Source organism: Hylaeus anthracinus, unplaced genomic scaffold (genome assembly GCF_026225885.1).
Source record: "Hylaeus anthracinus isolate JK02 unplaced genomic scaffold, UHH_iyHylAnth1.0_haploid 3, whole genome shotgun sequence".
Classification (NCBI taxonomy): domain Eukaryota; kingdom Metazoa; phylum Arthropoda; class Insecta; order Hymenoptera; family Colletidae; genus Hylaeus; species Hylaeus anthracinus.
The window spans coordinates 3,265,898-3,283,998 of record NW_026535284.1 but is presented as its reverse complement, the minus strand read 5'-3'; the positions used below and the strand labels follow the sequence as shown (position 1 = coordinate 3,283,998).

At 37.2% G+C, this 18,101-nt stretch overlaps 1 protein-coding gene across 10 annotated transcripts in view; it reads right to left on the bottom strand.

Moving 5' to 3' along the window:
- LOC128894204 (tensin-1) overlaps nucleotides 1-18,101 on the bottom strand; it is a 332,764-nt gene that overhangs the window by 2,770 nt on the left and 311,893 nt on the right. For 7 of the 10 annotated variants that reach the window (XM_054155783.1, XM_054155784.1, XM_054155789.1 and 4 more), the window contains 9 exons: nucleotides 12,900-13,113; nucleotides 11,834-12,025; nucleotides 8,462-9,064; nucleotides 7,274-7,623; nucleotides 5,823-5,912; nucleotides 4,351-4,459; nucleotides 3,457-3,640; nucleotides 2,790-3,155; nucleotides 289-571 (listed from right to left, as the gene is read on the bottom strand). In XM_054155783.1, coding sequence (XP_054011758.1) covers nucleotides 289-571; nucleotides 2,790-3,155; nucleotides 3,457-3,640; nucleotides 4,351-4,459; nucleotides 5,823-5,912; nucleotides 7,274-7,623; nucleotides 8,462-9,064; nucleotides 11,834-12,025; nucleotides 12,900-13,113 — 2,391 coding nt within the window. The remainder of the gene's footprint in view (nucleotides 1-288; nucleotides 572-2,789; nucleotides 3,156-3,456; nucleotides 3,641-4,350; nucleotides 4,460-5,822; nucleotides 5,913-7,273; nucleotides 7,624-8,461; nucleotides 9,065-11,833; nucleotides 12,026-12,899; nucleotides 13,114-18,101) is intronic. The other 3 variants (XM_054155788.1, XM_054155785.1, XM_054155792.1) reach the window with 3 other exon arrangements.

Sequence of the window (18,101 nt, the reverse complement as noted above, 5' to 3'; positions counted from 1 at the left end):
CCGGGGCCAAAAGTGTCGAAGAATTGGTAAACTTAGAGTGTTTAGTTCGTACGACAGTTTGTTTAAAGAGGGATGTCGGTATAAGCGGTAAAAAAAAATCGTGTTTAACCTCTTGCCGTACTTTGACAAGTCTGACTCGCGATGAAGATTTTGGCCCAAACATGAATATCACGAGCCAAGCTCGTAAACAAATAGTCTGACCAAACACAAATATCAGTTTCCGGCCGTAGTTTCGTCGAGCGAAATGGTACGGGAAGGGGTTAAACTAAACTTTGAGGGACTACTCACTGAGCACTGCCTGGTCGTCCAGTTTCCTCACTAGCAAAATCCCAAATGCGATCATCGGTATCCAATCCGCAATAACTGATGTTGTTTGTTGGATAGTGCCTACGGAAGAAAAGCTTCCGCGCGTTGTCCGTTAAAGTTATCCCCTGCGAGGAGACCTTGAAATGGACGATGGTCGCTACGGGCAGTGGTTTCTGTTCGAACATGGTTGTGACTGCCTTCTTGATAGCTTGAGGTCCGGTCAATGATTCCGTGTCCATAGTGAAAAGGTATAAAACATTGCAGGCTGAAAATAATTAGGAATTCATGTAAAAATAACCAACAGAAAATGCTAACACAACGCATAAATGGTTAAGGGTATTCTCGTCTAGCGATTCCAATAAATCGAATTCTAATTATTGCAGTCTTTTTAACTCATTTAGACCTGACTTTCTTTTAAAGAGGAAATATATATTTTATATTGAGCATATACTAAGTAGATGGGAATTAATCTATTAAACATCTATTTAACAATATTGAGTGGTCATTTCACGGGAAATTGGACACTGAATGGAGCAGCATCTTATATTTTGTGCAAATTTGAGTATGTTGCAGGTTTTAATGATCTCAAAGGAAAACACCTGTAAAATTCACAATTTTCATTAAAGACTACAACATACTCAAATTTGTACAAAATTTGATATGTTGCTCCATTTATTTTCCAATTTCCTGTGGAATGATCCTAAGGAAGGTATTTGACGATGTAAGTTTTACGAAAAAAGAAATATTTGTTTAAGAGTAGAGTTCTTCTCTGTAATTTGATCTTCGGTACAATCGAATCGGATGATTCCACGCCGAGCTACATGGTACAATGAAAGTAATATTTAATAATTATATATTTAAAAAGACAATTGTTTAAGAGTATCTAACAATGATAGTAACTGCCTATTAGATAGTAGAAAATCGACACTTTACTTTGAATTTTGTTAGAATCGAATCAGACGAATCTACGCCTGAGCTACATGGTACAATGAAGATAATATTTAATAATTATATATTTAAAAAGACAATTGTTTAAGAGTATCTAACAATGATAGTAACTGTCTATCAGATAGTAAAAATTCCAACCTTTAATTTGAATTTTGTTGGAATCGAATCGGACGAATCTACGCTCAGCTACATGGTACAATGAAAGTAATATTTAATAATTATATTTAAAAAAAAAAAGCAATTATTTAAGAGTATCTAACAATGATACCAACTACCTATTAGATAGTAGAAATTCTAACCTTTAATTTGAATTTTGTTAGAATCGAATCACACGATTGGACGCCGAGTTAGGCATTTCAAAGTCACATACATTGTTATAAAAAAAAAGCAATTGTTTAAAAGTATCTGCCAATGATAATAACTATGTATTAGATAGTAGAAATTGTGCCCTTCAAATTGAATTTTGGTAGAATCGAATCGGACAATTCCACGCTGAGCTATGACACCTCAAAGTTTCCTATTTTATAGACAATTATAAATGACTGACCGACGTAGTGACCTAGATATATATATGGCGTCGTTGTAAAGCCGTTCCAATTCCGAGAAATACTAGTAAACATTGTAGTATTTCTTAGAAGGAACCCCCTTAACTTCAATGACATAATAGTAAACATTGTAGTATTTCCTGGTTGGAGAATCCCTCAAAGTTCTTTCAAAGAGAAACATTTATATCCATTTTTCCTGACGATCGATTTTGATGAAATTTGGTATACAGGGGTTTCTGAGACCGCTGATTTCAAATCTGAACTCAAAATTTAGAAATTCAAAATGATGGATTCAATATGGCGGACAAAAATACGAAAATTAATTCGATTTTGATGAAATTTGGTATACTGGGGTTTTCGGGGTCGCTGATTTTAAATCTGAACTCACGACTTAGAAATACAAAATGGCGGATCCAATATGGCTGACCAAAATAAGAAAATTGTTTCGATTTGGATGAAATTTGGTATACAAGGGTTCTCGGGGTCGCTGATTCCAAATGTGAACTCAAAATTTTAAAACTCAAAATGGCGGATTCAATATGGCGAGACAAAATGCAAAAGTGACTGGATTTGGATGAAAGTCTCCTCTACTAAGTCTCAAGGGACAAAACCTAGCTAGCTTATCATACCAACAATACTATAATTTTGAATTATAGTGAAAATACTCAGTGATACTATGTATGTGAGTTATTGTATTTCTCACTTGGTTGTTAAATATAAACATCTGATTATTGTTCCGTATGATTTGTTTTACATTGTAAATTTAACACTGTAATAAAAATAAATTATGGCGGACCGGATTGGTGGTGCTCGCGGCCCGTAGTTTGGAGACCTCTGCTTTATCACACAATGTGATCGATTGAAAATCTCTTACAAAATATCAATGTAAATTTCTTTTAGAATATGTAACACGATTTAGAAGAAAGATATCTTCGAATATATAATGCTTCCTAAGAAGAGTGTTGATTATTAAATTTTTTAAGGACTCACCTGCACCCTGTACGAACCACTGCTGAGCACTGTTTGCACCAGGTGAGTCAAGGGCTCTGGCCGCGGCTTCTGGCTCGGGAAGCAGCAGCTGGCAAGGTAGAGCCATTGCCATCAAGCTGTGCTGGTAAACCAGTGCAGACAACGAGCTGAAAACTGGTTCATTCGCGCAACCCTTCAGCCTAACGCCGCGGGAGGTTGGCTCGATTAAAAAGTGCCTGACCAGCTCGCTCGATGGGTCTCGTGGGCTGCTCGGTGCGCCTGGGGGCGGTGTTGCTACTTTCAGAGCTAGCCCAAAGGCTCCAGGGAAAGAATTACTATCCCGAACGACGAATGTCCCTGGTGCTGCATCCTTCAGCATCGAGATTGCTACGAAATATTCGAATTCGTTTAATTTCTCTCGAAATAATGGAAAATTGGTTAGTTTGAAATTTAGAGCTTAATATGAAACTACTCCTACGTTTCAAACAGAAGTTTGCGGCGGCAGATGATCGACAGGCAACGAATCAACATCAACGTAATCGAACATCCACGTGATTCCACTTTATTACCATTTAAATCGAATTTCTCTCTGCTTTTTTATCGAAACGTGGAATACGTATTTTAACATTCCGTACTCTTCGTAGTCGTGAGAATATTATTTCAGTGAAAAACACACATACACACACACCTTGCTCCCGAGATATGTTTGGCTTGTACCAGATCCTGCTGGTGTCGCGCACAAATTTAACATTGGCATCGGCTACTTCTTGAGGCTCGGTGTTCGAATGGACGCTCGACCGTCTCGAACCGTAATACTGGACCTGGGGAGATGACTGGCCGCCGCTGTTTATGGAGGTGTACGATGCGGCACTCTATAATTAATAATAATACTTTTATATATAGTATCATCTCATGCAATGTAAATTACAATAATTACATTTTTCACTGGATTCTTGTTTACTGTTGTTTATAATAAATATACTATTGGCATTGAGATTAACGATAAATTATTTATATATATATATATATATATATATATATATATATATATATATATACATGAATGCAACTATGAAGAATATACAGATTTTGATAAAGGAATGTACAATAATTATAATTACACAAGGAAGTTTAGATAAATGTCATTACATCGATATTTATCAATAAAATGATCAAAAAATACTAAATAAATTCAAACTCTGAACACATGCTAGAAAATCAAACGAAACTGGAAATCAAATATTGATAATTTAAATAAAACTACCGGATATCAGTGGTAACAAGCAGATGTAATGCATGCATTACTATATCTTTGGAAATAAGGAGAGAAGGAGCGAGTCAATTTATGAATATAATTAGTTCCCGATTTCAATAATCGTCACCAAAAATTACAGCAAAAGGATGATTTACGATTAAATTATTTTAAAAAGAAGTTTGAGGTACACGAGTAAAATCGAATGGATAGATAGTTTCAGTGTTAAGTTAAAGAACAGGTTATTTTATGATAATGGATTACGTTGATGTTAGTCGACCAAGGTTTAAATTGGTAAATATTTAACGAGATTGATTTCACGATACGTACCTTTGGACTTTGGGCGAATTCGATGTGAGTCGGAGTACCAGGGCTGCGTGAAACAGCTTGCGACTGCGACATCGTCGACTCGTTTATCGGAGAAACGGATCGGTCCTTGCTACAAGGAAGCGATCACACGTATCGTTACAAAGTGCATTTCGCGCGAGATCATTTTCCGTGCAGGCAGACGCGTGTGTCGTGTGTTTGTCAGGTGACTCGTGCAAAGTGGTGTGTACGGCGTGAGAAAACATTGGAAACGTGGTACATACAAGAAATGTAAGAAAGATCGACGGGGGAGGGTGGAGGGTTGGAAACAGGAACATGAAATATTGACACAGAAAACACAGAGAGAAAAGTATGATCGAGTGAGTCGCCAATTACAACTGCTTTGTCTAACAATGACACACGTTCAATACGCATATATACACGTAAGATTTTTAAGATAATATTTCTCACCGAAACAAGCAAACAGTGCAAATATTATTATACGTATTAATCAGCGACGTTGACTTTTCGTTGTGATTAATCTGCTGCTGGACCACAGACTCTTTATATATTTTTCGAATAATATACGGTTTAAGATCGCACACTAATTACTTTCTACGACCAATGAATTTACATTATTTTAATTTCAACCGATCGGATCGACTTTTTGGAACGAACAAAAATTGTTTTAAACTTTCAGGAAAGTAAAAATAAAATTATTCTTTACTCTGTATGTCTAATTTAAAACTTTGTTAGGTAAAAAGCACTTCGTACACTTTCCAGAGCATTCTTATTTTATTTTTTTATTTAATTAGACCGGTACTTAATTATGGTTGAAATATAAGTATGGGCAGAATCGTGCAGGTACTACATACGTACATACAGAATGCTTCAGAAAGTCTAGTGAATTATTGTCAAACCTGTTAAATTTTAAGTACATTTTAATCGATAACGCGAGTCACCTATTATTTTTGTGATGATGATGCTTGCACATTCGTTGCATGATGATATGCTTTCTAGGTAGTACACGATGCAAGAAGCTCGAGCTTTTGTTAGTTCGACAGGTGCAATACACACACGACGTATATATACGTGACCTCCGTTCTTCGTTCACATCTTAATAATGCTGCAAACTGGTGCAGCTGCATCGACTGTTTCCAACGAGATCGTTGTATGTTCGTTTCTGTAGTTTTCAAATGATCGAACACATTGTATACAGCGATTATGAAACAATTCTAATACTCGGGATAGAAGTTTACGATTCGCAAACAATGGTCAAAATACGAACAGTTCTCGAAATGTAAATTGGTTTCCCAGTACGATGCAGTTGCAATGGAAGTGTACCAACACACACGGTTAGTGGCACGACATTAAAACATTCACGACGCATCCTTGAAACCGACGCGTCTCTCTCGCGTCGATCGGTCACGTCGTCGTTCAGAGAAAACGAAGTTTGCAATTTCCCACGCGTTCCAGTGCTCTCAATTATATATTACCTATAGTCGAACGATGCCGATTGATTAGTGAGCGGCCATCGTTTGTTATGCGTTTGTTTAAGTGGCCCGCTTGCCGGGAAACTCAAGCGTCTAGAATCACGAATATCAATCTGCGTCATAATCGTTGCCTCCTCAGCAATGGCTCGGAGTAGCATAATATCGTCAAACGCGAACAAAGCACACTGCACCTAACTAGGAACGTCACGCAATCGACAATCTCTGATTTCGATGACAATTTTTCTTTTATGAACACGACAAATTTATTAGATTTAAGCCGAATAAAAATTAAATTGCAGACGAGTCTCGAATGACCTCAGAGGTTAATTGATTATGTTCAAGTATGTTAAATTCATTCATAAATTTCAGAGAAATTATTACACCTGTAATATACACACAGCCATTAAAAGAAAATACGCCTTTTGATAATTTTGAATGTTCTGCCTGTGTACCAACACTCATCGAAATTATAGATTGTAAATTGACAGTGAACTTCTCCATTTTATTCCAAAGTAAACGATTTGGATTGATCGTGGTGTGCGTAATCAAATTTTTTAATTTCCCGAGTTTTTAAATTAAAATGGAAGTACACTTTTTTTGGGTATTCCAATATTCTTATAAAGATACGTTAGAAACTATAAAAATTAATGGTTTTATTGCTTCATTATTCAAAGGAAAACAGTGATGGGGATAACTCCAGATTAGTTATCGAGAAAAAGAAGAGTGTTAAAAAGTGCCCAATTTACGGGAAGCTTCAGCACTTAAATTATTAATACGGAATCACTCGTTAAGTATAACTAATACTGTGGTTCTTCGTATTTGTTCGACACTAAGCACACTAAGCATACATCCACTTGCATACTAACATCCTTTTACTTTGTCGAAGATTCTTCATCGAAGGAAGAGGATGACGAGGCATAACGCTTATTATTTGCTTGTCGTGTAAATATTATGTAAATATGTAGTACAATTACAAACATGTTTCCTCGAATAAATGAACCCTTATCCGATATTTTACCCTTATCGCTTTTCATGAGTGGTAACTAATATTATTGTGAGCTTTTTGCACAAAATATTAATATACACTTTTATCTATAAAATAGTGTCCAATATTTTGCATTTTTTGCAAAATTCCTAATTTTTCGCCAACTTTCTGATAACCTTCCCATCATATCGGCGATAAATAATTGTGACTTTCTAATTCCTCGAAACTTAACGAATGATTGTCAATAACTTGGTTGCCGAAGCTACTCCAAAATTGACCATTTATTAACATCCTCTTTTCTGTACTCCACAAATTACTTTCGTTCTAGCCTCACTGTTAAGCTGTAACTTTATTGACGGAGTTAAGTGTCTCGAAACTCAAACGTTATTGACACTAGTCCGGGGAGAGGGGGTGGGGGAGATAAAACACATTAACAGTAGCGTGTTAAAACGAAGCTTGGTTGCCTTACCTCTGTGTCGTCGGACTCTTGGGAGGAAGTCCCGTCTCCTTCGAGACTTCTCTTCGTTCTTCGATATAGATCGTTCGTTCGCTACCGTAGTTCCCGACATTGTTGTTGTTGTTCCCGGCCGTATCGACGTGGTTCATGTTGTTGTTGTTGTTGTTTAAGTTGTAAGTTGTGTTCGACGTAACGTACGGACGATCGGATGCGAATGTCACCGTAGGCGAGGAGTTGTTGACGTATGGCGTTCGAGGATGAACCGGAAACGCTGGCGTTTGAGGTCTGGACGCGCCACCCACTACAGTGCTTCCAGGACTGATGCTCCTCTCGGTCCACGATGACCCCGAGTCATTGTGCGACTGTGAATTTTCATTCAATTTTTATCGTCACTCGCTTGTTTCACCTTAGACATTTGATAAAAAAAAATGCTGCACACTTCTAATCGCTTTGTGCATTTAGCCCAAGCTAGGCGTGTCAAGCAATCTTGGAATCTCAATCGAAATTTACAATCTAAAACGTGGTTAACAATATGCACAAGGAGCGGTCCGAGATTTTACTCTATTTGAGAAAAGTATTAGCTGCAGTGAAAACTGATGGCCAATGAATGTGAACCATCTCTAGTGAATGTATATTGAACGACTTCGTTAAAATAATCGGTCCTGTGTACTGCGATCTTATCTGATCATATTTAATAGCGAAAATATGCTTCTACGGCTCGTCATTAGTGAATATATCCATTTACTAGGTGTACAAATTAATTCTAAACTCTTAACTTCCACCGATCATACAATCCATTTGTATATGAATTCATTTATTTGAGAGTGCAATCTGTGATCATTTTTAAAATGAGTTATCCAATTCCGATCTCTTCACCACTATCTTGTAGACTCTTGATTTAAAACAACCGAAAAGGATCAGACAACCGCCTGAAAGATAGCAGACAAGTGTAGAAATTAAGGAAAATGACTTTCACGTTTGAATTTGAATTTGTTTCTTAACGAATAAGTAATGAATTCCCACAACCCGAATCTTATCTTCGAACAATAAATTCAAGTGATCCGCTTTGTAAATGGGATGATTCACGAGATGAGTTCCACGTTCCTTGTGCATACGCACGAAAGCGAAAAACAAAAAAATGTTGTGCAAGTCAAACCACTAAGGATTCCTGCAGGAGGGGGCTTCACAGCCGGGACAAACCTGGGTGCAATTCTGCCATGCTTTGGGCGACTGGTTAGGGGAGCAATTAGTGGTGATGGCGTTAGCAACGTTGCTGCTGACGTTTGTCGTGGTCGCTGCCATGTCGATGCTTGCAGGATGATCGTTCACGGACTTGTTAGTCACGGATGAAGACGAACGAACGGGCGAAATTTCAGCCAGTGATTGAATGAGGCTCACGAGAGGGTCAGCAGCTGTTTGAGCGGTCGGCTGCTGGTCGACCAAAGCCAGCAATCCGGCGTCCACGTGGTCGACGGTCCTGTCGTTGCTGGTATTTATGCTGCAGGTCTGATACGTCACAATACGGTTACGTGACTCGGGTCTAGAGTTTCGACTAGAGGCGAAATCCTGGCCCATCTCTTGCTTGTGCTCCGTGTGATTGTTGGTGGCGTTGCTGGCGGAAAATTGTTGTTGCTGTTGGCGGTGCTCGCGCAACAAAGCGTCAGCGCGAATAAAACTGTCGCTGCGCGATTCTGGTCGCGGCGGCTGCGGCTTGTCCGCGCTAGTGAACGTTGCTTGTTGCTGCATTGCTAATCCTAAGGGTTGTGCGGCTGCTAAGCCTGAGCGGGGGGATGTCGGAGGGCTCTGAAAAGCAAGCCAAGCGCTTCATGCTAGAGGAAGTCTGAGGTGTCTACACCTTTCCGTGCTGTCAGCGTGATCGAGTAGATTTTACATGATACGAGTAATTCGATCACTTTATATTCAAATATACAAGACATTATAGAAATATCATTTCGAGCTCATTTTTTCCATGTACTTTTGAAAATAAATTTTATGTTTCCGACTGGCGCTGAAATTATTTGATAGACAGCTTATCAGAAATTGTTGTATATACTGGAAAGATAATTATTAAAAGTAATGATAAGGATGTTTTCTATAAATAAAAATGTATGACATATTTTGTTTATATAGTTGATACTTTACCGATCGGTAGCGTTTGGACATATAGTTCAATTTAACAATATTTTATCTTTTCCTAACATTAGTATTATACAATGTTTATTTTATCTATTAGAATCGTTTTTAGATCAACACTAAACCTACCGATGTTTCATTTATACATATTTCTATCGTTATCGAATAAATGATCAGTTTTAAAGGCACGGTTTTCAATTGTATTTTAAAAATATTTCACATGCTACATTGGATAATGCATGAAACAATTGTATACGATTTATACAGACACTGTATATAAAAAGTGTACGCAAAAGTTTGAAAACGGTCATTTGACTGGACTGGATATTTCATAATTCATATAACGACGGGAGCATACAATACTATATCAGTAATAAATAAGAAAGTATTACTTGCAATATCAAATAGAAGAATAATAAATTACCGATCGGTAAAGTGTTAATAGTTTACACACTACGTGAGACGAAAGTTCTGATTTTTATGTTTAATAATAACCACTTTTTCAATAAATATAGTAGTTTATTAAATATCTGCAAGAATCAAAATTTTTACATCTGTCGAGAAATCTGAAAAGTAGTTCAAACAACCATCCCTGGCAGATAGTTTATATACTGTTCATAACAACTAAATAACAATACATACAAAAAATTAGCTCAATACAAATATTTCCATAATCAAATCTGCAATGATTGGATTAGAGGCGTAAATCATGTCCTAACGTCATAATACAGAAACACAAGCGCAACCAGCTAAGAAATAGCTAAAGCTTTCCGCGCACGTTGATTACGCGGACGTTTCTCAACTAGTAACGCTGGTGTTCCTATGATGTCGGTAGAAGTCTTGTATGCCTCTGTGTTGCACCGCCATTCCAATTATTCGAACTCTTCGTTAGTAAATTAATCGTATTAATTTATGATACATTTATTTACAATCGATGATCGTGAATCGAGTTACTTACCCCCCTACGTTACACCCTATTGGGAGTCACTTTGTGTGGTGGTTGCTTATAAAATGAAGGCAGTAGAAAGGACTAAGCTGCACTCCGGGTTTAAGTACGCGATCGTTTTGCGGTCTACGGACTAAGGAGCTATTTCTTGCTATTTAGGATCTAACTGCGGGGCATAACCATAAAATACGGCACCGCAGAAGGAGCTGCTTTTACTATGAGGGACTAAATTGTAGCGTTCGTGCTGCCGCCGTCCATTGACGTGAACTGGAATCGATCGTGCAACCGCCCTGAATTTATTATCCTTATTATCGACAATTATTTTAAGCAGTTCTGAGCGTTTAGGCTAACCGGCACCGTAATCTCGATGCTTCCTCGACCGTTCGAAACAACTCAATAAGTACTCATCGTGCGTCCGTACGATCGTCTCTATGATTTTATTACTTCGAGGAGGTCTTCTACCTTAGAACTCTAAAAAGAGGCGTTTCTTCATGAATTTATTTCTCAATCAGTATCGATAATAGCCTCTTCAAACTTTACACATTTATTTATACATATTTTGGAAAAAGTGTTCATACTTTTTATATATGGAATTTCGTGTATACTTTTGTAAGGAAATATTAACTTATTGTAGACATATATTAGGTTGTCCCAAAAGTTTCTTTCGCTTTATTAATAAGTAATACATGCACAATATTTTATGTTTTATGTTACATTACTGAATTGTGCACGAATCATTTCGCTCCATTACTGTTAAAACATGAATATCAATGAAATTAGATTGTCTATTTATATAAACACGATCACATAAAATAATTGAGTGCAACTCGCGAAAGAAACTTTCGGGACAACCTAATGTAAACCAAAGGATTTTTATGAGAACTCTAATCATTCCTGATAACTTAAATTTCCTACATTTTATTGATTCGAAAATCAGGGGAAAAAGAAATATAAAATGATCTTTAAACAAGGGTACTTGAATGAAGTATATTAATTATTTGGAGTTTGGATTATTAGTTGTAGTCTCGATAATAAAGAAATATTTACTTCATACATGTACATGGTTAATTTTCAATTCTCGTAATTCAAAAACACGTTATTAATACAATAAGGTAGATTAGACATTCTTAGTTAAGATTTCACTCCTTTTCGACTCTCCAGTTTGCGCCACCTTCAAAAATACGAAAATAAAAACGACCTAACGCCAAGGCAAAAAGTAAAACGTCTAATAAACGTTATATTCGAGAAATGAGTTTTTGGTATGTAAATTGACTTTGCTCCTATAACGAAAAATAGGAAAATCTAAAGCAAACGACCTAAGGATATTGCCAAGGAACGTAAAGATTGCTTCCCTGTTGAAATTCTACAGTAGACCTCCTCGTAGAACGTTGAATGTTTTACGTTCCCTTCCATGTTTGAAACGATCGTAACCACGATCGACTCCAGCGAACCAAGAGCGTAGACTGTTTTAGCTTGGTTGTATAAACACTTACCTGACTGTCGCTGTATTTGCGATACTCGTAAGCCCGTTTCACGGACATGAAAGGACGTTCGTTCACGCTCTCTGCTCGAGGTCTGCCTAGAGTACCGGTTCCGGTGGTACCGTTGTACTTCCGGCTGCTTGATCGTTGTGGAAGCAGAGGACTCGCTGGCGCCGAGGTATATGGAAGCGGCCTCGATTGCATCTAAATTAATTAATCATCAACGTCTTTATCTTTAAACGTATATTTGTATAATTTTCATGTAAAGTGGCGTTTCAGAGTTTCAGGAGCAAAATGTAGACTGATAGAACTCATTGGCAGATACAAGAAAATTTTGGTAACATAGATATTTTAACATTAACTGGTTCAAAGATATGTATTTTGTAATCTATTATACCATATGTTATACGGTTACGTCATACGTATCATAATAAGTAATATACACCATCAGTACTTGTCTGTTATCACAGTGATTATACGAGAGATTAAAGATAACATGTAATGACAGGTGGGATGTACGATAAGAACAAATCAATCAAACACAAGTGAATTAATAAGCTACACGTATAACATTTCGATCTTTGAATGGCATTCCTTAGTACCCAAGTCGATTACACTCGAGCAATCGAGGGCTAAATGATTTTATCATGCACTTTATTAGAACATGATTAATGCGATCTCTAAAGTTTGAGATTAAGTGCGGAATTATTAATACACCAAGTATAATAGTAGGTGCTATATTTTAGTAGATATTTCTGATTTGTAGGTGCTAAGAGCATCTGAAGCGCAGTTTAAATTTTTAATACAATACAATACAATGTTATCACATTATATATAATACAATTATATATTGTACATTATTATATATTATTATATAGTATTATAGATTATATATAATACAAGTATAATACGAGGTAATACTTTTTCAATTGACTGTAGCAAATGTAACACTTTTAAAGTTTATTGACCGATCACGGTAGAAATTTAGGTATATATGAAATTATGAAATGTCGGTAGGTTTAGTATTAATGGGAAAGTCTAGTTTCCATTGGTGAATTCGATAAACTAATCATCTTACCTGTCCGGAAATGGAATTAGTCATCCACGCGTCATCATCGTCGTCGAGAACTGCGGAATCGCTCGCGTATCCGTCGTGCCTCAGCCTCCCTCTCTGCAAACTCCTCAGCTCGCCAATTACACGATTTCCGGTCTCCTGTCGCCATAGCTTCCCTGGGTTTCTTTCGTCCCTCCTCGCGGCGAGCTTCAATTGCTGCTGTCTCAGCCACGATAATCTATTAATGAAAAAGAACAAGGTGAATTAATAAACAAACAGTGTTTTACCATATCAAATATATTATAACATTCTTCTATTATTTAATCTGTAGCAATAGAAGAAATCCATTCAAACTTTAAGAATCCTTCACAAGATACAAACATAATTCATTTCTTAAACTCGTGTATTTTTGGAATAAATTATTACACTTTTGTCTACCTAATAGATTAGAATTTTTATCAAGTCGAATATTTAACTACTGATTAAAATATTATTTTTATTTTTCTATAGTATAACAACGATTTCCTACTTCACAGGGAAGAGGGAGACAGAAAGAAAACACGATCGACAAAAATACGCAAGATTCTCGATCACCTGTCGACGATAAGCATCGCTATCTCCGCGGAGCAGCTGTTTTCATCCTGTACGTCTTTCGTGATTTCTCGCTTTCGCGATTCCGCGTCGAGTTACGAACAGATGAAAATACGAGAAGCTACTTTCACGGGATCGGGGTGAAGGGGAACACGAGTCGTGTAACAAAGCCTCGTTAGAACAGCAACAAACCGGCCCGTCACGGTTACCAGTCAGAAGAAGGCCCAGAATCAGGACCTCCTACCGCGATAGATCCCAGGATAATTGCATCCTGATCGACGAGGTCGCTTTAGGACGTCGATTCCCAGCCGCGTTTCACTTTCCACCTCGTAGAACAAATGGATCGCGAACCAAAACAACCGTCCTTCGATTCTGTTCGCGTTTGGTCCTATACGCAGAGCAGCGAATCCTTTAGCCTTCCGAAATACACCCCAGCGATTTTAGGTGGATCGCAAACTTCTCGTGCAACACAGTGTTTCATACGACGCTTCGGATCAAAGAATTTAGTCATCTGTTTTATATTAATATTCAAAATTTACTTTGCATGTCGCTGACGCGTACAATTCCTGTTAGCTCCGTGTATAATATTGTTCCTCAACGGTGGCGAGTGACACCTTAAAGTGGCTGATTATCTAATTGACTGATTTTAGGGGCGATGATCATTTTGCAAGAGCCAATAATAAAAATCGACAAATATAACAATTTGCGTATGACGTGACTTAACTCTTTGAGTACACGATTATATAAGAAAAATAAAATTCAGGCAGCACAGAAGAACAATGTCAAAAACTTGCTAACATGTTTTGATTTGAATACATTTCTGACTCCATTTATTAGACTTTTACAGAATTATTTACAGAAATTAACTTTTATTTATTCCAGCTAACAGATATAACGATACATAAAAATTTCTCACCATTGTTGTGTTCGATGAATACTTATTCTGAATCGTGATTCTTATTAATTTTGAATCAAAGACTGAATGTTACTATATGCATTGTAAATATTCATTTAATTCGGAGATGTACATATTTAATTCATTTTAAAGTTTCAGACTATTATACCAATGTTTTTCGAGAAAGTAATATTACTTTCGGATATACATATATAAGTATGTATATACCCGAACATGAAAAGTTGAGAATAAAATTATATAAGTAATCGTGAGATATTTTTCTATATATTAACATCTATTGATTGGAACAATTAAAACTTAATATCTCCGACATAATTAAACATTTGTGATACATACAGTATCATTCAGTGTTCGATTAAATATTAATAACAATTCTGGTTCAGAATAAGTATTCATTCGAGACATTAATCGTGAGCATAAATCGTCTCCAAAAATATTGATTTTTGACAATAGTTACATTAATTATTAACCAAACTTATTATTTACCATAAACAATGATGGGGAATATGATATTTCTGTGATATTAATGATTCGCGAAATATTTCCTCGATTCAACGAGCCTTCGAATCAACAGCCACGCGGTTGTTGTTTGTCCTTATCACACTCTTCTTCGATAGCAAGCCGCGACCCTCGACACAGGTATACGAGGGGTGCGATCTCATTCTTCGACGATCCGCGTCACGGCTCCCTCTATTTTTGCTTGTGTAGATTCCCGTAGTTATCGTAGCTTGGTATTGGTTGTGGGTACCTTAGTTTGGTTTGGATAGTTTTAAGGCATGTACCTAACTTAGTTTTAAGGCATGCATGTACGAGAATCTGTCATCTACCAAAGAATTATTAATCAACTTGTTTTGTTTGTTCTTAAGTCCATATTGGACTCGCAACTTCGTTCTCCACTTCGGTCACTATTGCTTCATGTGATAAGTGAAGTGACCAACTGTGTAATTGGAGAGACAGGTCGGTTGCCGTCCTCCTGGTGGATCTGTATTCGAGAGGAAGACAATCGACTCCTCCGAATCGGTTCTCCACTCACTGTATTCCGTCTGGTGTAGCCCAGGCTCTCAGCGCAGTGCAGTAAGTCTAAAGCGCAGTGAGACGGGTGCAAGTCGGGTCCGTCGTGACTCCCAGCTGGGTGCAGGGTGTGGAGGACTGGTTCGGAAACGTCGGTCGTCTTCCTCTCGAGTGCAGATCAAACAAGAGGAAACGGGACTGACTCAGTAAGTCCAGTTTCATGGTCGCGTCGTGTCGCGATTTAGCTTCACCCCTCTTAGTTCAATTAAGTATTTGGCAGAGTCAGACTTAGACTTTTGAAATCGAAGGGAATTTTCTTTTCCCTTGATTTTCATCGTTTCGTACTTAGTATTAAACTCGTTGACTCTACGTAGAGTATGCATCTATGTATGTATACTCTATGTAGAGGGAGATAGAAGGAAGTTTGATTCCTTTTATCTCCGGGTCTTCAGTCGCAGCAACCTCCACGTGGTGAGACCTGATAATCGGTATTACTCGTGACGAACAATCCTTCGTCGCGAGTAATATCGAGCTAATGGCTGCAAACTTGTAGAGTGTAAAGTGTAAAGTGGTGGGGATGGTTTCTGTACACATATCGTATAGAAAATATTATCGTAAATACATTTATCGTTTTACTTATATCTAACCTAAACCTAACCGACATTATTTTGGACATTTTCATGCAATTTCAAGCTCTAAAAAACAAAGTGGACGAATTAAGAAGAAGACCCGACAAAATAGGCGTTTAGTCTAAAAAGGTTGAGAAGCACTGGTGTATAACATTCAAGAGTTTCGAAATATTAATCTCTGTAATCTTTTACACTCCTCTACAAAAAGATAACATATGTGCACTGTCATTAGTACTCAAGAATAGATTCAGAATCAAAACGATTTTATTTTTTGAGTATTATTTAGTTAGATTTTATTTCTTGAAACCAAGGCTATTGGAACCTTCTGTACAAACTGTTATACACCACCTTGTAAATACATCGAAAATATTCATTTTGCTTTTTGAAAGCAGGAACTACTATAATCTCGTTCTCAGAAAAGTTACAAGCACTTCTTGTTGGCCTCAGTTCCCTAGTATCTAAGCTTTAAAGTAAATTGGCATATCACGATTTTATCTCTTCAAAATGGGAACTATAGTATTCTACTCTTGGTCTCTCAGAATCTATTAGGGTAAATTCAAGGTACTCCACGCAGAATAAAGGTTTTATTGTCGGTGAAATCCAGCGAACTCACTGTGTTAACGGACTATGAGAGCGTAATGATGGCGTTCACCGTCGAGGGCCACATTTTCAATTTTTCAACTGCGGTTTTTCGCCAAGCGAAGAAGAACGTTTCGGAATAATGCAACAGCTGGATGCTGAAGAAAGAGAGTCGAGGCTTGGACCGTCCGGAAGGGACAACGGAAATACGAGCTCTCCGTGGAAAATTGTAGGTACGAGGCTTTACGAGCTGCTTTTGTGCTCCTGCTTCTACTTCGAATGACTTCCGCATCCGAATGTCGTTTCACTGGACTTATGGGATACCACGGCCACGAAGAAATTGCCAGTGGGAAGAAATACACTTGGAACAGCGGGGGATTACAAAGAAGACGCAGAATGAACCGGCGAATGGAAAGGAGTGGACTCGCGGCGGCCGATTTAGCGTGTCTCGCCTGTTCTATATTTATAATTATGTCAGAGGGCGAACGGAGACCAGAAATAGGAAGTGTCTCTCTTCTCTTTCGCAAGTTTCTTTTTTCCCGAAGACATTACCGTAGACATATTTTAAATTCCAACGGCGAAATTCTCCGCCGACCTGTTTATAAAGTCTCGGTTGAAACGCGTTTTTCGACGCGTCGTATCCTCCGATTATAGGTCTCGATGAGCTGATAAAGAAACGATTCAGTTTTTTAGATAATGGAGATAAACGTGAAAATTTCGAGGTGTTCACATCGACAAAGTGTTGGTACCTAAAAATAGTAAAAAAGATCACATACCACGTTCGTCTAAAATAAATATTCATAGTGAAAAAAGCAATTCTCGGCCTATGTGTCACGGTAGAAATTGGGTGTGTCACCCCCAAGAATTATTTAGCATTTTTAGCTATAAATATTTATGTTAGAAGAAATGATGATACCAGACTTTATTGCTGCTTTTGATTTATATTTGAAAGCATGCGATGACAATATTTTGTCGGTAGGAAGCTATGAAAATTTTAAGTTTTCAAAAGCTTATAACTATTGTGCAGGATAAAAAAACACAATTGAAAACCCTTTTCCAGCTTTCTTTATATCTTTCGACACAAGGTTACCAAACCAGTCAATTTAATTCAAGTTCTTTAGACTACTTTCTAAAATTATTGGATTATTGTTAACGTTTCCGCTACAATTATTAGTGAGAATTATTGGAATAAAGAGTATGGTACGTATTTACCAATTGATGTATTGCACCACTCTCTATTTTCAGATATATAGTAGTGCGGATAAAAATATAAATTAAGCATTAACCCTTTGAGTGCCAGAGGAAATGTTCATACATATCCCAGAAATGGCCAGACAATTTTAAGCAAAGCTACATGATTGTAAACAAAAATGTATATTTTGGTGAATTTTATTTTAAAGTTGATGACATTTTTATACAATGCTAAAAATATGTTAGACTTGTTTTATTACTAAAAAATAAAACTGAAACGTTATAGGTTTAATAAAAAATAAGTTTGTA